At 37.1% G+C, this 21,009-nt stretch overlaps 1 protein-coding gene across 1 annotated transcript in view; it reads left to right on the forward strand.

Annotated features, from left to right (window-relative positions):
- Positions 1 to 21,009, forward strand: part of DEUP1 (deuterosome assembly protein 1) — a 139,400-nt gene that overhangs the window by 49,718 nt on the left and 68,673 nt on the right. Inside the window, exons 3-6 of the mRNA XM_008048544.1 lie at positions 1,483 to 1,654; positions 3,004 to 3,099; positions 15,945 to 16,079; positions 19,911 to 20,024. Coding sequence (XP_008046735.1) covers positions 1,483 to 1,654; positions 3,004 to 3,099; positions 15,945 to 16,079; positions 19,911 to 20,024 — 517 coding nt within the window. The remainder of the gene's footprint in view (positions 1 to 1,482; positions 1,655 to 3,003; positions 3,100 to 15,944; positions 16,080 to 19,910; positions 20,025 to 21,009) is intronic.

Raw genomic sequence — 21,009 nt, forward strand, 5'->3', positions numbered from 1 at the left:
GTTTTCTCAGTGTCTGATCTCCCAGGGGTCTGTGTGAGACCTATATTCTTCTTTGGGTTTTTCTTCATTTGTGCAGTTTTTTCCCGCTCCCTACTTTTTCCTTCCCTCCATGTCACCGTCTTCTTTAATTCTGTTATTCAGTGGTAGAGGGATTGCTTTTACTTCTGCTTGTTCAATCTCCTATTCTTTATGTATGCCCTCTTACTTTGTTCAATTCTGGAGTTGCACTGTAGGTTGGGGGTGGTCCTTTTTGTAGTTTTGAGATTTACTTAAGGGGGGAGCTGTGATTCCAAATCTATCTGCAGGTCCTGGTATTTTCTGACAGGTGTATGGATAATCTGAAACCCACTTCCCACTGCCTTGGAATCTGTCCATGCAGTGGGGCTGTAGGTTTACTCCCTGAAATAAAATGTGGTTAGCAGAGGGAAGAGAATGGAGCAGACAGTGGAGGGAAGAGGGGGGTGGAGAGGCATAAGGGGGAAACAGATGAGTGTACCAACAAATGGAGAGAGAGACCTAAACTGAAGCAGATAAAAACAATAGACCATGGCTACAGACTAACCAACTCCCATACAAAAAAAATAAAGCATACAATGATGCTAACATACAAGCTAACCAACCACCTTATTGGTGTGCTGGTCCTCTATACAAAGATATAGTTTACAGGGAGGAGAAAAGAGAAGAAAAGGAAGAGGAAAAGAAAAAAAAGGAACAAAACAATAGGAATAAAATTAAGTTTAAACTACCAATCAAGCACACTCTGAGACTTTTTGTTTAAGTCCAGTGTCCTTTCAGCTCTGATTTCTAGTTGTCTTTTCAAGCTGGTAAATTAGTTCGCAGTTAGGATCAGTTGCCCCTGGCCTGCTGTGAAGGACAATTCAGATCACCCTCCTTTCACCACTCAAATCTGGCCTGTGTCTGTTTTTCAAGCTTGTTTCTCCTGTTTCGGTGTTGTTACCTTGAATCGCCAGCAGGTGGTGCTATATCAGCTGCTCGCCCCAGAGGGGGTGGAGCCAGCCAGGAGCCGGCCTCTGGGAGCCTGCCTCAGGGGACACAGGAGGAGACCCACGGCAGGACATCACGGTGGCAGCAGAGGTGGCAGCAACCCCAGCAGATCTTGCCTTCAGGGGCTTCAAGGACTGAAGTTGTGGATCAACTCAGGCACGGGTGGTGCGATGTGCTATGGCCGCCACGGAGGCCCCAGTGGCACTGGCGGCTGCTGTCTGCAGCTGCAGTGGCTGTCCAGATCACTGCGATGCCCCAGCAGTGGCAAAGGCCGAGCTCCATGTGAAGAGCAGGCTGCTGACGTTGGGGTCCGCAGCCCCCGGGGAGAGAGCCAGAGACCCTCTGCGTTCTACTTTGCAGAGGGTTTCATAGGCCAGGCTGCCCCGTCGCCATCTTGCCAGAAGTTCTTCTGTAATAATTTTCTTGCCCTCACATTTCACTCTTTTAAAATGTGTTTTACTTTCCTCTAATTGCCAGAACTTCTCCTTGTGAGGCTGAGCTTCAGGAATTAATGGAACAAATTGACATCATGGTAAGCAACAAAAAATTGGATTGGGAAAGAAAGATGCGGGCTTTGGAGACACGACTAGATCTTCGGGATCAAGAGTTGGCAAATGCACAAACTTGTTTGGATCAGAAAGGTCAAGAGGTATTGGATACATGTTTTAATTAATTGTTTATTCATAAGACTTTTACAAATAGCATTTATTCTATCAGAAAAACATATCAGAATTTCTTTCATTATACTACATATTTTTTATCAGGCATCAGCAGTAGTGTTTATTGCTTGAAATTCTGTCAACAAATAGTGTGCTAAATATAGTCTATCAGATAAGTGACAATCAGAGCCTAAATTCATAGATATTGCTGAAGAAGACAGACATATGGTGCCAATGCCATCTATAAAGGTAGACAAACATTTAATACATGTGCAAAATATTGTTTGCAAGCAAAGATGTGAGTACTTTTGCTACTGTAAAAACAAAGTAGTAGTCATAAAACGGTGTCTTTGTCAAGGCAGAGTTTAGGAACATTTTTTTTTCTAATCTGCTAGAGAAATATTTCCGTAAGAAGTAAGATGTTAAACATTGATTGATGAAAGGGTGTGCATGTGCGCACCTGGGCAACTACTGAAGAGAAGATCTCCCAGTCCCTGCCAGGCTCCTCATTGCCAGACAGATGATGGCAGAAGAATGTGTGAGTACTCTTCGGCCTGCAAAGGAAGTAGTTCAGGAAAGCCATATGCTCATCTCATATAGGCTCCATGTCTATTAATTTTCTTTTAGAAAAAGAAACGTTTACTAAACATGTCATATACTAAAACATCAATTAACTTGTTCATCAGCCATTTTTCTACCTTTGCTGGCTTTTCAGTGGAACTTACTTCTTGCCATCTCATCTCCCTCATCTCCCTCCATAGTAGAGGTAGGCCATCAGACCTGGCATATCAAGATGTGACTGTCCTCTCACATCTATAACTGTAATGATGCAGATACCTTATCTGTTTTTTAAACAGACTAATTTGATAAACCAAATTCTTAAGAACTGCTCTTAGACATCTTTCTCTTTACTTATAATATGTTAGTTCTCATACAAATGTAATGATTAATCCATACTTCCACTAAAACACAGAGATCTCCTTAAAGACAATGAAGGGGGAAAAAAGCAGATATTGGTAAAGGTTTTGCCCAAGTAATGATGACTTAGCCTCCCAAAAAGATAATGCAAAATAAATACTAAACCCTAATTTAAAATATGATGGTGATAAGAATCTTTTGTTAAACATTCATACTATCCTGATTTATACCTTGTGGAATAGTGCTAGCAATGTTTGGTTTTTATAAGTTTAATTAATGATAACTATTTTAAGAACTGCAATATAAATATTTATTCTTTAGCACAGCAGTTTTATTTGAATTGTTGCTTCTTTTTTGCACATTTTCTGATTTTGTCAGGCAAATTTTAGAAAAGTAAAATTAAACTTTATGCTTCATGCAGGTAGGGTTACTTCGACAGAAATTGGACAGCCTGGAAAAATGTAATTTAGCAATGACTCAGAATTATGAAGGACAACTACAAACCCTAAGAGCTCAAGTAAGCAAACTTATTACAATTTAAACTATTTTTATATCCTTTTGACCTATGAAATTGTGTTAATTTTATTAAAATGAATTGTTTTTAATATCAGCAGAAGTTCTTGCATGTTACCTACATGTTTGGCCCTTTCACTGGTTTTTTTTTTTTTAATTAATTTTGCCTTTTACTAGATTATCAGCTGTATATACATTCTGTATTCCTTTAACTGTTAGTACAGGACTTGACAAATAACTTTCTCTCTCAAGCAACTTATTGATGAATTGAATGATAGTAATTAGTTGCATGAACAAGAACAAAAAATACAGTTATTTTCTGTGACTATTACAACTTAATAGAGACATCCTTTATTCTATGACAATTCAAGATGTGGAAGTTTGCTGTTATAACATAGATAATTAAAAGGATAAAACTGGTCTTTGTTACTGGTAGGGCTGCTTCTTAAATGATAGTGCTTCTGCATATGTGATGAGAGGGATACTGATTTCTTTCTTACTTATCCCTATAACTTCACAGTGAGTTGGCAAGCAAAAATTCTTCTCTCCCTTGACACAGATAGCACGTAGGATAGTAATCATATGAGCATCTCAGATCTAGTAAATGCTATATTCTTACTTAACCTGGTAAATGAATCAATAGAAAATATGGTTTGATTATGAAATATGACTTTATAACCAACGTTTTTGGAAGACAAAGATTTCATAGATTATAATCTAGTTAAAGGAGTTCAAAGTAGTTAATGATCCTCTCTAGTACCTTTTTAGGGAGGGAATTCAGGCATTAATATTGGAATATGAAACATCTGATACCACTTAGCAGGTATGATCTTACAAGACTATATTCTTAGTTTACCAGACATTTTGCTTGCAATTCAAGTAACTCCCACCAGATGTTATCTTGGGTTATGAAATTAGATATGGTTTTTCCTAGTTGACATTTTAAGCATTTCACATATAAGTGAATTAACCTTGTTTTTCCCATAGAGAGAAAGCTGTAATCAACAACATAAATTTTAAATTTTTATAATTGTTCAGTGTAAAAAAAAATTACAATCTAGAATGAATTTGAGAAAATACAGAAATCTAGATATGTTAATTGGCATCCAGTTTAATTTCTGCATACCAAATATTTCTTTTTTTTTTCACTTGTTAAAAAGTTTAGGGCATTTAATTTGCATTTCTTTGATGATTAGTGAGGCTGAGCATATTTTCATATATCTGTTGGCTGCTCATATGTCTTCTTTTGAGAAGTGTCTATTCATATCTTTTGCCCACTTTGTAATGGGGCTGTTTGTTTGTTTTTGGCACATTTGATCTCCTTGCAGATCCTAGATGTTAGGCCTTTGTCAGATATACAGTTGGCAGATATTTTTTTCCCAGTCTCTTGATGGTTTCTTTAGCTTTGCAGCAACTTGTCAGTTTGATGAAGTCCCACTTGTCTATTTTACCTCGTATGGCTTGGGCCCTTGATGTTTTGATCAAGAATTGGTTACCAGTTCAAATTTCCGTTAGGGTATCTCCTGCATTTTCTAAGGTTCTTATAGTTTGAGCTTTTATGTTTAGGTCTTTGATCCATTTAGAGTTGATTTTTGTGTATAGTAATAGGTAGGGGTCTTGTTTTAATCTTCTGCATGTGGTTAACCAGTTTTCCCAGCACCATTTACTGAATAGGTTCTCCTCTCCCCAGTGATTGATGGTGGAGGCTTTAGGTGCTAAGCTGTCATTTTAATACATGAATTCTTGCCATTTGATACTTTGTAATTCTATTTCATTATTTGGCTGCTAGCTGGTTTTCAGTGCTAACCAAAATATACCTTTTTTCTGTAGATAATATTAATGTTAATTCAGATTTCATACACATTTATAAATTTATATTCAGAAGGAATGTGTGATAGATGTGAGCATTGGTAAATTTATTACCAAAGTTCTATATTTATGGCATTTGATCAACCACCCACATCACATTATAAGAATGTCTACTTCCTCAGTGATTTGTTTTGTTTTTAAAATTCAGGGGGTACATATGCAGGTTTGTTACATGGGTATATTGCATGATAGTGAGATTTGGGCTTCTACTGAACATGTCACCCAAATAATAAATATGGTACACAATAAGTGTTTCTCAAACCCTTGTGCCATTCTTTCCCCCTCTTTAGGACTCCCTAGTGTCTGTTAGTCTCATCTTTATGTCCATATGTACCTGACGTTTTGCTCCCACTTATTAGTAAGAAAAAACAGTATTTGGTTTTCTGTTTCTGCATTAATTCACTTAGAAAATTTGCCTCCAGCTGCATCCATGTTGCTGCAAAGAACATTATTTTGTTCTTTTTTACGGTTGTGTAGCATTCTATGGTGCATATGTACCACAATTTAGTAATCCAGTCCACTGTTTATAGTCTCCTAGGTTGATTCTATGTCTTTGCTATTGTGAATAGTGCTGCAATAAACATACAAGTGCAATCTTTTTGATAGAAATGTTTATTTTCTTTTGAATATCTATTCAGTAATAAAATTTCTGGATTGAATGGTAATTTTATTTTCAGTTCTTTGAGAAATCTCCAAACTGCTTCCAACAAGGGATGCACCGCCAGCAATGTATGAGCATTCTCTTTTCTCTGCAGCCTTGCCAACAGCTATTGTTTTTTTGTTTTGGGGGGCATGTTTTTTGGCATTTTGATAATAGTTATCCTGACTGGTGTGAGATAATATCTCACTGTTGTTTTGATTTGCATTTCTCTAATGATTGGTGCTATTGGGCATTTTTGCATATGTTTGTTGGCCACTTGTATGTCTTCTTTTGAGAAGTGTTTCTTCATAGTCTTTTGCCCACTTTTTAGTAAGATTGTTTATTTTTTCTTGTCAATTTGTTTCAGTTCCTTATAGATTCTGGATATAAGTCCTATGTTGGATGCATAGTTTGCAAATATTTTCTTCCTTTCTATAGATTGTCTGTTTACTCTGTTGATAGTTTCTTTTTCTATATAGAAGCTCTTTTGCTTAATTTGGTTCCAATTGTCAATTTTTGGTTTTGTTCCATTTGCTTTTGAGGATTTAGTTATAAATTTGTTGTCTAGACCAATGTCCACAAGAGTGTTTCCTAGATTTTCTTCTAAGATTTGTATAGTTTCAGGTCTTACATTTCAGTCTTTAATCCATCTTGAGTTAATTTTTGTGTATAATGAGAGGTGTAGGGGTCCAGCTTCATTCTTCTGCATATGGTTAGCCTTTTTTCTCAGCACCATTTATTGAATAAGGTGTCCTTTATTGTCAATTTTGTTGAAAATCAGTGAGCTGTAGGTAAGTAGTTTTATTCCTGGGTTCTCTATCCTGTTCCATTGGTCTATGTGTCTATTTTTGTACCAGTACCAAGCTGTTTTGCTTACTATAGCCCTGTATGAAATCGGATAATGTGATGCTTCCAGGTTTCTTCTTTTAGCATAGGATTTCTTTGGCTATTTGGGCTTTTTTTGTTTCCATGTGAAATTTAGGATTTTTTTTTTAATTCTGTGAAAAACTTGATAGGAATTGCATTGAATTTGTAGGTTGCTTTGGGAAGTATGGACATTTCAATGATAATGATTCTGCCACTTCATGTGCTTGGAATGATCTCCCATTTGTGTTACCTTTGATTTTTTTCAGGAGTATTTTGTAGTTCTTGGTGTAGAGGACTTTCACCTCTTTGATTAAATGTTTTCCCAGGTATTTTAGGTTTTTGTGGCTATTGTAAATAGGATTGCATTTTATTTGGTTTTCAACTTGAACACTGTTGGTATAGAAATGCTACTGATTTTTTAAGGTTAACTTTGTATCCTGAAACTACTGAATTCACTTATCGTGTGTAGGAATCTTCTGGCAGAATCTGTAGGACTTTCTAGATATAGAGTCATATCATCTGCAGAGAGAGATAATTTGACTCTCTTTTTTTCCATTTATATGCCTTTTATTCCTTTCTCTTGCCTGATTGCTCTGGCTAAGATTTCTGGTAGTAAGTTACATAGCAATGGCAAGAGTGGACATCCTTGTCTTGTTTTCGTTCTTAGGGAGAATGCTTTCAACTTTTGTCCATTCAGTATGATGTTGACTGTGGGCTTGTCGTATATGGCTTTTATTATTTTGAGGTATGTTCCTTTGATGCCTAGTTAGTTGAGGGTTTTTATTATAAAGGGATGTTGGATTTTGTCAAATGCCTTTTCTCCATCTATTGAAATAATCACATGATTTTTGTTTTTAATTCTGTTTATGTGGTAGATCACATAAACAGAATTATTCATTGATTTGTATATGTTGAACCATCCTTTAATTTGGGAATAAAGCCCATTTGATCATGGTGAATGATCTTTTTAATATGCTACTGGATGCAGTTTGCTAGTATTTTCTAGAGTATTTTTGCATTTATGTTCATTAGGAATATCTGACTGTAGTTCTTTTTTGTAGTTGCATTTTGCCAAATTTTGGTATCACGGAGATATTGACTTTATAGAATGAGTTAGAGAGGAATCCCTTTTTTTCAATTTTTTGGAATAGTTTTAGTAGGGTTGATACCAGCTCTTTCTTGTACATCTGGTAGAATCCATTTGGTCTGGTGTTTTTTGTTGTTTTTGATTTTTTTTTAATTGTTGATTCAGTTCTGTGACTTGCTCTTGGTGTGTTCAGGGCTTCAATTTCTTCCTGTTTTAATCTTTGAAGATTGTGTGTTTCCAAGAATTTATTTCCTCTAGATTTTCTAGCGTACATTCAAAGAGCTGTTCATAGTCTCTGAGAATCTCTTGTTTTTCTGTGGGATTGATCATAATGTTGCCTTTGCCATTCCTGATTATGCTTATTTGGATATATTTATTCTCTCTCCCCCCCTTGTTAATCTGGTCAGTGGTCTGTCAATCTTGTTTTTTGCATTCAAGGAACCAACTTTTGATCCTTTGTATGAATTTTTGCTCTCAACTTGATTCAGTCTTGCACTGATTTTTGGTTATTTCTTTGCTTCTACTAGCTTTAGGTTTAGTTTATTCTTGTTTTTCTAGTTCATTTGGGTGTGATGTTAGGTTGTTTATTTGTGTTCTTTCTATCCTCTTGATGTAGGTATTTAATGCTGTAAACTTTCATTTTAACATTATTTTTGTGAGATCCTAAAGGTTTTGTTATGTTGTATCTCTATCATCATTTGTTTCAAATGATTTTTTTATTTCTGTCTTGATTTTATCATTTCCCCAGAAGTCATTCAGGAGCAAATTGTTTAATGTCCATGTATTTGTGTAGTTTTGGAAGTTCTTCTTTGTATTGACTACTATTTTTATTCCTTTGTGGTCCAGAAAGAGGCTTGATATGATTTTGAGTTTTTTGAATTTTATTGAGACTTGCTTTATGACCAAGCATGTGATCAATCTTAGAATATGTTCCATATGCAGATGAGAGGAATGTATATTCCGTGGTTGTTGGGTAAAGTATTCTGCAGGTTTCTATTAGGTCCAGTCAGTCAAATGCCAATTTTTAGTCCAGAATTCTTTGTTAGTTTTTTTCCACAATGATCCGTCTAATGGTGTCAGTGGGGTATTAAGTCCTCCACTATTATTATATGGCTGTCTAAGTCTTCTCTTAGGTCTAGTAGTAATTATCTTATAAATCTGTGTTCTATAATGTTGAGTGCATATATAGTTAGGATAGTTAAGACTTCTTGTTGGATTGACCCTTTCATTATTATGTAATATCCTATGTTGTCCCTTTTTTTTCCTGTTGTTGGTGTGAAGTCTGTTTTATCTGATACAAGGATAGTAGTCCTTCCACCTCAGCCTTCCAATAGCTGGAACTACAGGCATGCGCTACCATGCCTGGCTAATTTTTTATTTATTGTAGAGATGAGGTCTCGCCATGTTGCCCCGGCTGGTCTCAAACCCCTGAGCTCAGGCAACACTTGCTCCTTTTTGTTTTCCATTTTCATGATAGATCTGTCTCCATCCCTTTACCTTGAACCTATGAGTGTCATTAGATATGTGATGGATCTTCTGAAGACAGCAGAAGGATGAATCTTTTTAAAAAAAATCTAATTTGTCATTCTGACATTCAAAGTTAATATTGTGGGGTTTTGCTCCTGTTGCAATATTTTTAGCTAGTTGCTTGCTTGTAGTCTCAGTTTTGTCGTTTCTTTATAAGGTCTGTGGGTTATGGGCTTACATATTCTTTTGTGGTAGGAGGTATCATTCTTTCATTTCCATGTTTAGAACTCCCTTAAGCATCTTTTGGGGGCTGGTCTGGTGGTGATAAATTCCCTTCGCATTTATTTTTTTGGGAAGACTTTATTTCTCCTACATTTATGAAGCTTAGTTTGGTGTGGCAAGAAATTCTTGGCTAGCATTCTTTCCTTTAAGAATGATTTAAAAAAAAAAAAAAAACGGACCCCAGTCTCTTCTGGCTTGTAAAGTTTCTACCAAGATGTCTACTGTTAGTCTGATTGGTCTCCTTTGGTAGGTGGTTTGGTCCTTCTCTCTAGCTGCCTGTAAGATTTTTTTTCTTTCATTTTGACCTTGGATAGTCTGATGACAATGTGTCTTGTGGATGGTCATCTTGTATAGCAGGGGTCCCCATGTCCCAGGACTGGTACCAGTCCATGACCTGTTAGGAGCTGGGTCGCATAGCAGGAAGTGAGTGAAGGGCAAGTGGAGCTCTACCTTCTGTCAGATGATTGGCGGTATTAGATTCTTATAGAAGTATGAACTCTGTTGTGAAACTGCACATGCAAGGGATCTAGATTGTGTACTCCCTATAAGAATCTAATGCCTGATCATCCCTCCACCTCCATGGAACAATTATCTTCCACAAAACTGGTCCCTGATGCCAAACGATTGGGGACTGCTGTTGTATAGTATCTCACAAGAGTTATTTGAATTTCTTGTATGTGCATGTTGATGTTTCTAGCAAGATTGTGGAAGTTTTTCCTTTTTATATTACATCTGCAAATATGTTCTCCAAGTTGGCATCATTCTCTTCATTCATAAATAATAGATTTGGTCTCTACAAAATTCCACATTTCCCAAAGGCCTTGTTCATTTTTAAAAATTCCTTTATCTTTATTTTTGTCTGAGTAAGTTGATTTGAAGGATTGGTCTTCAAGCTCTGAAATTCTTTCTTTTGCTTGGTCTAGTCAGTTGCTGAGGTTTGAAACTGTATTTTGAAATTCCTGAAGTAAATTCTTTAATTCTACAAGTTCAGTTTGGTTCTTTCTTAGTATGACCATGTCATCTTTTAACTCTTGGTTCATCTTCACGGCTTATTTGTTTTGAATTTTTACTTTCTCTTGGGTCTCATTGAGTTTCTTTGCCATCCATAATTGAATTCTGCATTTGTCATTTCTGGACATTTTATTCTGATTAGGCTCTATTACTAGATAGTGGTATAGTCTTTTAGAGGTATCAACACACTCTGGCTTTTGGTATTGTCAGAGTTCATGCACTGGTTCCTTCTCATTGGGGGACCTGACTTTTTTTTTTAATTTGCTATCATTGCATGGTGCTTTTTGAGATTTTCTTCTTTTTTCCCTTGTGGGTATGACGGTGGCCTGTGTTGCATGTGGTCATTTGGCTTCATTTAGTGCCTACCTCTCCAATCTCTCCCTGACCCACAAGGGCCAGGGGTGGAGGCAGCAGTGATGATGACTGAGGGGCCCTCAGAGGAAAGCTGAGATACAGTTGCAGTATTCAGGCTGGGTTTTATGGCTGCTCTACACTGGGGTCTGGTGCAGAAGCAAGGAAGTCCTCCTGGCAGGGAGCAGTGTGGGCAGTGTATGCAGCTTGCTTTCTCTTTGTCCAGGGTTGTAGCATCCATCCTGGAGGCTCTCTAAAGTGCCCCATCTCCCCATTCCCTCTCTGACTTATAGATAGCAGGGGTAGAGCCAATGGTGGAGGAAGATGTTGGGGGCCATTTGTGGTCTCTGGGAGCTGGTGGCCTCTGAGAGTTGAGCAGCAGCTGCAATGTTCAGGCAGGAGCCAGGAGTTGTGGTGGGGTCCTGTTCCAGAAGCAAACAAGCCCTATTTGGTGGGGAGCAGTAGAGATTGGGGGGGACGTACACTATGTTGTCTGGATGCTCTTTCCTACCACTACTGCATTATCTGCCCTGAGTGTGTGTGAAAGTGCCCAGCCTCCTAGCCTCCCTCCTTGGCGGGGCAGTGGCAGCCAGTGGTAGGCTGCTGGAGGAAAAAAAGTCTTCTGGGTTCCACATGGGCATGAATGGTGCCTCTGCTGTCTCCAGGCAGTTCCTGGGATCACTCTGGAGACTGCAGGGGTGAGGTTGAAGGGGCTTACCCTGGCCTATGATTGCAAAGGTCCTGTCAGAGGTATGGAAACCCAGGTGTCGCTCACTTATTCATCTTTTCTGCCTGTCAGGAAGCCTCTTTCAGCTTCACACAGATCCTGGCTTAGCAGATTGCCCAGCTTTGCTCTCCTCTGCTCTGTGTGGTTCTATCATGTCTGGTGAACTTCAGTGTGCTCTTTCAGACAATCCTCCCGAGGTGCTAGTATTTTCATGCTATTTTAATTCCTCTCTGTGAGAGAGGTGCCTTCTAGCTGCTTCTAGTCAGCCATCTTGAATCAGAACCCAAATGATATCTTTATGGTAATTTCACAAATATGTGTTCTGTGGAACACTAACACTGAGGTGGTATCACAGGAAGCCTAGTGAGGAGTCACCATTGCTTAGTGGTGACAAGTTCACCCACCTCCACTACAATGTCACTGAAGGCCATGTGAGAAGCAGTTACAGGACACCCATGCCCTTCCCATCAAAGTGATGTCAGTGAAAGACTAGTGGGGAATTTTATTACTTCCACTCAGCAGTAATAACAACCATCTCTGCCTGGGTACCAGGTGAGGCTAAGTTAAGACATGGATGTCCACTGCCACCTGGCAGTTTTGAGATGGTGCTCCATTTTTCCTGCCAGAACACTGTCTGAAGAAGACTGCTGAAACACAGTGTTTAAATAAAATTCAGAGTCTCATAACACAATACACAGAAATGTCCAGGTATCAGGAGAAAGTCACTCATCATAGAACAAAAACAGGAAGATCTCAACTTGGATGAGAAAAGACAATCGATAGATACCAATGCCAAGATGATATGTATGTTATAATTATCTGACAAGGATTCTTTTTGACATTTATTTTATTTTAAAGATGTGGGGTACAATTCAGGATTTGGTATACAAGTGGTCATCATATAAGTTAAGTTGGGGCTTACCTTTGGTCCCTACTTTGCCTGGTTTGAGATCAGGAACCCTTATTAATGTTATATTCCTCCCCCATCACCTCCCCCCTGCCACTGCCAATACATTTCTTAAAGTATTATGGTCAGGGTCAGCTTATGAGTGATCTAACAAGGATTTTAAAGCAGCTGTTATAAATACACATCAAGGAACTATTACAAGCATGCTTGAAATAAATAAAAAATTAGAAAGTTTTAGCAAAAAAATAAAAATATAAAAAAACAATTAGAAATTTTATAACTGAAAAATATAATAAACAAGTTTAAAATTTCTATCTCAAAAGCAGAATGGAGAGGACAATGAGCTTGAAGATAGTACATTAGAGATTACTCAATTTGAACAACAGAAAGACTAAAAGTAAATGAACCTCAGGGACTTGTATTATGACATCAAAATATTTAAAATTCATGTCATCAGAAGACCCAGAGGAAGAGGAAAAAGAGGAAGCAGAAGAAAAAAAATAATGTCTGAAAATTTCCAAAACTTGACAAAAAATGTAAATCTACAGATTAAAAAAGCTGAGTAAATCTCAAACAAGATAAATCAAATGATATCTATGTTAATACACATCATAGTCAAAGTTATGAGTTCAAGGCCAGTCCAGGCAACATGGGGAGTCCTCATCTCTACAAAACACAAAGATCAAATTTGGGAAGCTGAGGCTAAAGGATCACCTGAGCCTAGGAGGTCAAGGTTGCAGTGAGCCATGATCCTGCCACAGCACTCCAGCTTGAGTGACAGAGTGAGACCCCAAATCAAAAAAAAAAAAAAAAAGTGACTACTTTAATATTAGATAAAGTAGACTTGGTTGCTCATAGCTTTATTCATAATATCCAAAAACTGAAAACAATCAAAATGTCTTGATATGTGAATGGTTAAACAAACTGTGATATAACCATGGCTTAGAGTATTCTTTAGCAGTTTAAAAAAGGAATCTACTACTGATACATACATGGATCTCAAGGACATTTAAACTGAGTGAAAAAACCCAATCTCAAAATGTCATCTTCTGTATGATTTCATTTAAAAACATTCCCAAATTGAAGAAATTAGAGATGGAAAACAAATTAGTATTTGCCAGAGATTAGGGGTAGAGGAATGAGGGAACTGAGTGTAACTATAAAGGTGGCACAAGGGAGATCTTTTTGGTGATGGAGTAGTTCTGTATCTTGAATGTGGTTGTGGCCGTGTAAATCTACACATATGATAAAATGGCATAGAACTATACAGATATATTGATCTAATTTCAGTTTCCTGGGTTTGATGTGCTATAGTTCAATAAGATGCAAATATTGAGTCTGGGCCCAATGAGCCTGAATCCCAGCACTTTAGAAAAGCAAGGCAGGAGGATTGCTTGAGTCTAGGAGCTCAAGACCAGCCTAGGCAACATAATGAGATCTCATCTCTACAAAAAAAGAAAAAAATTAACTTGGCATGGTTGTGTGTGCCTGTAGTCTCAGCTACTTGGGGAGGTTGAGGCAGAAGGATTGCTTGATTCCAAGATGTCGAGGTTGCACTGAGCTGTGATCAGGCCACTATACACCAACCTGAATGACAGAATGAGACCCTGACTCAAAAAAAAAACAAAACTGTAAACATTGAGGGAAACTGAGTGAAGAGGACCCGGGCCCTCTCTACAAGTACCTTGCAGCTTCCTGTGAACCTATAATTATTTCAAACTAAAAAGTATAGACAAAGAACATTTGAAAACAGATATATAACTCCATGTCTGACAAAGGCCTAACATCAAGGAACTCAAATGTGCTGAAAAGAAAAAAACAAACAGCCTTATTACAAAATGGGCTAAGGTATGAATAGACACTTCTCAAAAGAGGACATAAGAGCAGCCAACAGATATATGAAAAAATGTTCAGCCTCACTAGTCATCAAGGAGATGCAAATTAAAACTACACTGAGATACCACCTAACTCCAGTCAGAATGGCCATCATCAATAACTCAAAAAAATTACAGATGCCAGAGAGGATGTGACAAAAAGGGAACACTTCTACACTGCTAGTGGGAGTACAAACTAGTTCAACCTCTGTGGAAATTAGTGTGGTGATTCCTAAAAGTTCTAAAAATCAACCTTCCATATGATTCCGCAATCCCCCTACTGGGAATATACCCGGAAAAACTCAAGTCACTCTATGAAAAAGATACTTGCACACATATATTTATCGCAGCATTGTTCACAATAACAAGAACATGGAACCAACCATGCTGCCCATCAAAAAAGGACTGGATAAAAAAAAAATGTGGTATATACACAATAGAATACTACGCAGCCATAAAGAACAAAATCATGAACTTCACAGCAACCTGGATGGAATTAGAGTTTATAATACTGAGTGATCTCTCACAGAAACAAAGAGCTGAGTATCACATGTTCTCACTCATAAGTGGACCTTGAACAACTACCGTATTACTATAAGAAAAGGATTGAAAGTGGCAGGAAACTGCAGGGAGTGGGGTGAGAGGGTGGGGAGATGGGATTGACAGTAGTCGATATCTACCTGGGGAAGCAGGGGGCACACCTCATCGATAAGGGTACCTGCATGGTGAATATTTGTATACCTAGCCCTGAATTGTGCCCCACAATTTTTTTTAATTTTTATTATAAAGATGTGGGGTACATTTCAGGGTTAGGTATATAGACATTGCACAATTTTAAGTAAAAATTAAAAGAGGGAAAAAAAGAAAACAGATATACAAGTATAGAAATTTCCTCACATATGTTGATATACTATGCTGCTTCTCATCTACTAGTTGAAGACAGAACAGAAAAAGAAAAAATACAAAGTTATGAAAAGATTTATCAGTAAGACAATTTTAATATTTAAATTTATTTAAACATATCTACATGAATGTGTTTTATGTTGTTTGTGTCTGAAATTAAATATGTATTCAGTTTTCTTAAATAAGTTATAAACTAGTTATTTCATAGACCGAGTTACTGAAATTAAAAATTTTAACACAAGATGGCACTAAATAAAAGTAAGAGCTGGGCTCGGTGACTCAGCCTGTAATCCCGCGCTTTGGGAGGCCGAGGTGAGTGAATTGCCTGAGCCCGCGAGTTCGAGACCTGCCTGGGCAACTTGGCGAGACCTCATCTCTACAATAAAAAGCAAAAAAAATTAGCCGGGTGTGGTAGCGTGCGCCTGTAGTTCCAGCTACTTGGAAGGCTGAGGGGGAAGGATCGCCAGAGCCCAGCAGTTCGAGGCTGCGGCACTGCACTCCAGTCTGGGCAACTGAGTGAGACTCCAGCTCAAAAAAAAAAAAGTAAGAAAAAAGTTGTTTTTTAAAATTGTGAGTTTTGCTACATATGCCTAAAACAAAACTGAATAAGCCATTTATCAAGTGAATCATTGTTTGACTGTGAAGTTAATGAAGTCCCAAGTTTACATGAAAGCTGAATTGTGTTAAGCTTCAATAATTTGGTTTTAATAACTGGTTCTGTCTTCACTAATTGGAACACTTAAGCTTTACTGCACTTTCTAATTATGACTTAAATTTTCAAATAAATACACAAGAAAAATACGGTCAAATCAAGTTAGAAATAACTGGTAACAGTAAAATGTTAGCATTTTCTATTATTTACAGTTTTCCAAACTAACAAATAGCTTTGAAAAAATGAGATTATACCAGATGAAACAAAACAAAGTTCAACAAAAAGGATTACCACTTTTCAGTGAAGAAATGCCCTTTGAACAGAGCAATTTGAACCAGAAGTTAGAGGTGAGCTATGCTGTCTTTGTTTCTTCATATGTATTAAAGACTGACTTCCATTGTTGTGAGCTGTTTGTCTCTAGTGTCTTCAGTGGGTGTACAGCTATGGTAATAAACACCATTACAAATCAACTTCTCTTTGAATATATTTTTTTAGTGCACCTTCCCTTCAGGCACTTAGTGAATTAAAACATCGCTTTGATTTATACATCTTTTCTATGTATCAGCATTTGGGAGAGCCAAAAAATAAAAATAAAAAGTTAAAAGAAACTACAACTGTTGAGTGAAATTCAAGGATACCCCTGGGTCAGTTAAAGCGAATATCTAATAAATCTTTTAATGGCCATTTAGCTAGGTACTTCAATTCCCAATGAAGTATCCTAACAATTTTTAGAACAGGGCTTGATGTTTCTTAATTTTTTTTCTTTAAAGGCATATTGCCACTCCAATTAAGTTGCTTCATATCACTCAGAACTTATAAGACCTCAGTCTCTAAGAAGGTTCATTGTGTCATGGATGCACTTCTCCTGAGCCTCGTAACTCTCCAACCTTGGAAAAGACAAGCCAGCTATTTTTCTTCTCTAGGCTCTTGAGCATTCCTCCATAAGTCATGCAGCAGCAGAAAGATGATACCGTAAATTCCTATTATCTAACCATTGCTGGGTTCCCAGGACTGCTCAATTACTACTTTTTAGTTCTCCCACTACATTTCTTTCATTTTTTCAAGCCGTAAACCCCAACATCCCTCAACTCCAACCATGATTTTAGCTTCTTTGATTCATTGATAGGTAAGGGTCCTGCACTTCCCATCTCCCAGGCGGGATACCTCTTTGGACTCTTTCACCTGTTTCTTTCTTTTACTTGTGTTCCAGCCCACATGTGCGTCTTAGCCTCATTCAGTGCTGTTCATCTTCTTCCTCCTGTCTGGCAGCCCTTTTTCATGCTGCATCATCTTCCTCTTCAATTAGCAGCCCTTCTGCTTTAAAATATCTTACAGAGCAGAAAAAAATAAAGTCTGGAATCACAGCCCTAAAATCAGCTTGTTACAAGAACTTTATAGGAAGCCTTGAGTTTTATCTTTAAAACTTAAACAAATTTTACATACTACTGAATAATATAGTTTTTTAAATTACAAATTTACTATCACTAGATAAGTTTGCCCTCCAGAAAAATGCACTGTGTAGTATACCCTGGCTCTTGCAATGGTATAACCAGACTGACTTCAGAAATATCCTGATGCTCAAAGAGATGCACTGTAATAATATACATGTGCTTTCACTGAAAATGCAGATTGTATTATTGATTATCCATCTGACTTTTCATGGGCTTTTGTGAGAGAACTACATTCATATAAGTTGTTCAAGCACAAAAAAAGAACTTCAATTAATATTAAGTCCTTTGTATGTGTACATTTACATTTAGGGGACTAAATATTTACATAAAATATATTCATGAATTATAGTAGAAATTAATAGCAAAATATGTTTTGATTTGCTTGTACTTACACAAACATTTTAAGTACACTATGTAGATACAGTTTAACTTGTGAAAATTGTAAAAGCACTGTTTTTACTTATAGCCATCAGAAAAATTAATGTATAGAATTAATTTTGATCAGTTTTAGTCTACATGTAAACTTGTCTTTCTTTGGGGGCAACTGCTTATACACTGGTATAGTAATAGCAATGGGGAACAGCATCTAGTAGTGGAAGAACATGGCAGCTTATAACTGGGGTTAGGCCTTGAGCAACTCATTATCCGCCCTGTTACCTTTAGGCAAGTTGTTAACCTCTCTGAGATTCCATTTTTTCATCAGTAATGAGGTTAAAAATACCTTGTAGGTGACATTGTGGTTACAGACAAAAAAAGTATATATGCATACATATATATTATGGATATATAAAATGAAAGTTTTCTCAAATATTTTCTAAATTATTTTCTGTATAGACAATATTAAATGTCATGTACTTCTCATTTTAAGCAAAATGTAGTTTTTATTTTCTAAATCAGTATATTTATTTTCCAGCATAGACATTTCAGCCATCTTCAAAACAATACAAATCACTCTGGCCATATGGATTATGTTCCAATTTGACATAATATGGGAAATAGCTAAGATAATCACAATACTCCCTACATGACTTTTATGTACCAGTGATATATTTAACATGCTATAAAATCATTTATATGTACATTTCCCTATTCTACTATATATTCCTTGATTTCTTTCTTTCAAAAACAATTTTTCAGCATGAAATAGTTCCAGATTTTCTTATCTCCACAGTACCTGATAGATATTAGCTGCTCCAATATTAAGAAATTGATCATTGAAAACATCAATATATTCATGCCATGTTTCCATGTGCAATAATATATGATCATGGACTTACTAGCTATAGAGTCTGCTTCCATCCATGTTGTTTTCTTTTTTTTTTTTTTTTTGAGTTGGAGTCTCACTCCTTCACCCAGGTTGGAATGCAGTGGCACGCACACTCATGGCCACCCCAGCGTCAACCTTCTGGGCTCCAGCCAATCCTTCCACCTCAGTCTTCCAAGAAGCCAGAACTACAGATGCGCGCTACCATGCCCAGCCATTTTTAATTTTATTGTAGAGACAATTCTCACCAAGTTGCCCAGGCTGGTGCCGAACCCACAGGCTCAGGCAATCCACTCGCCTCGGCCTACCAAAGTGCTGGGATCACAGGCCAAGCCCAGCCTCCATGTTGCTATCTTCACAAAATTTTGTGAGAAATATTTAAATTCTAGGAAATGTTAATATTTTACCATGCTTTTATTTGTACATTCATGGAATATAAGTGGTACCACTTTGTCAAGCACTGTGGATAGTACAAAAGTAAACAGGCCTTACCCTTAAGTTTCTTAAAGCCTGGATGGAAAGATAATACATAGTGGCCTGCCCTGGGCAAAATTGAGGAGCAGTGAAGTTTTCTTTGGCATCCCCAAAGCCATATCCTTTGCTCCTGTTATTAAATTGTGAAGAAACATGCTCTATGATGACACTACTTGAGCACAGTCTGGAAGAACTGAGCATGCTTCATCAGGCTACTTCTACCATTTCTTCCCCAGGATGGCCTAGTTGGTGCTATCTACATAAGATCTGGCCACAATGGGACAAAGTTGCTGTCCTAGTTCAGGCTGTTAGAATACCACAGACTGGGTGACTTGAACAACAAATATTTGTTTCTCACAGTTCTAGAGGCTGGAAGTCCAAGATCGGCATGGTCAGAATCTGGTGAGGGCCCTCCTCCTCCTTCACAGACAGTTGTCTACTCATTGTATCCTCACACAGCAAAGAGAGAGAAAGAGACAGAAACCAAGGTCTCTTTTATCTCTTCTTTGGCCGCATGTCCTAATATCACATTGGGGATTAGAATTCAACATACGTACTCGGTGGGAATTGAATTTAAATAAATTCAAGCCCCACACTCTAAAAAAAAAAACAAGAGAACAAGTTTGGCAACTGAGTGCAGAGAACAAAAGAAGGGAAAAAACTTGTGTCAGGAAATAGAAAGGAAGTACTGGTTGATGCAAAAGAGTTGTTTCAAACTCCCTTATTAGTAATCAGTATTTGTTACCTGAAAGACTTTTTACATTTTTTTTAACAGTGATTAAGTGACAATTCCATATTTCCCTAGTTAGAAAATAGAAAGTAATAAATCCAACATAAGTGACTTTACACTTCTGTTGTTTTTCTAGTAGGTAACGAATGGACTTTTTGTTTATTTAGAATGAAGATATGCAAATGAAAGAAGCCCTATTTATTGTGCTTTAAAACAAATAATACTCTTGAATTTATGTTTGTCACCCCACCTTTTTAAGGAATTTAGAGCAAAATCAAGAGAATGGGACAAGCAAGAAATACTATATCAGACTCATCTGGTTTCTTTAGATGCTCAACAGAAATTATTATCTGAGAAATATAAACAATTTCAGGTAAGTTGTCTAATGCTGTCTTCTAAATTAGAAGAAAGTAGGGGTTAAATATGGTATTTTTATCATCCAGTGAGTAATCTATTTACAGATAGAAGTGCTAACTAAAGGAAAATAACCAGAGTATGTCCCAAGGTGGCTACAAGCACAAGTGCATGAAATTTCTTCAATAGTGAATTTAGTCTGCATTTCTCCAAGGATGGTGTTATTAAAAATCCCATTGTTACTGTGTTATTAAGTAACATGTTTGCATGCTTATGGGCAAGGCACTGAGAGAGTCTAAGACTGCTCTCTTGGCTTTGCATTTTCTTCATTGCTTGTAAGACTGAGCATCTCTTCATATGCATCTTTGCCTTTTCATTTCTTCTTCTGTGAATTACCTGTTCATAAACTTTGCTCATTTTTCTTTTGTGTAGTTTGTCTTGTTCTTATTGATAAGAAGACTTTTTGTACGTTATGAATTATTAACCCTGTAATATTGACAGAATTGACAACTTTTCCCCTATAATCTGATTGTTTGTGTTTTATATTGTTTAACTTGTTTTTGGTTGTAGAGACTTTTTAAACTATTGTGTGATTGAATTTATAATTTTCCTTTTTTTTAACAGCTTTCAGACTATTTTTCTTATTTATTAAGACTTCCCTCTTTCCTCCCTTCCAGTCCCCTTCCCTACTCTACATCTTTGCCATTAGGTTATATAAATATGTTTTCTCTTTATGCCATTTTTGTTATTCATTGATCAGTTGATGGACTTTTTTTTAATCCATATTTTTTATTTTGATATTGTGGGGTACAGTTAAGGGTTAGATATACAAATACATTTCGTTCAGGCACCCTTGTTAATAAGGGATGTCTCCCCATCCCCAGACAGATATCGACTACCGTTGGTCCCACCTCCCTTCCCCTCCCCTCCCCATAGTTTCCCACCACTGTCAGTCCTTTTCTTATAGTATTACATGGATGTTCAAGGTCCGCTATATGAGTGAA

This window comes from Carlito syrichta, unplaced genomic scaffold, assembly GCF_000164805.1.
Source record: "Carlito syrichta isolate Samal-C Ts95f unplaced genomic scaffold, Tarsius_syrichta-2.0.1 Scaffold124506, whole genome shotgun sequence".
Lineage (NCBI taxonomy): Eukaryota > Metazoa > Chordata > Mammalia > Primates > Tarsiidae > Carlito > Carlito syrichta.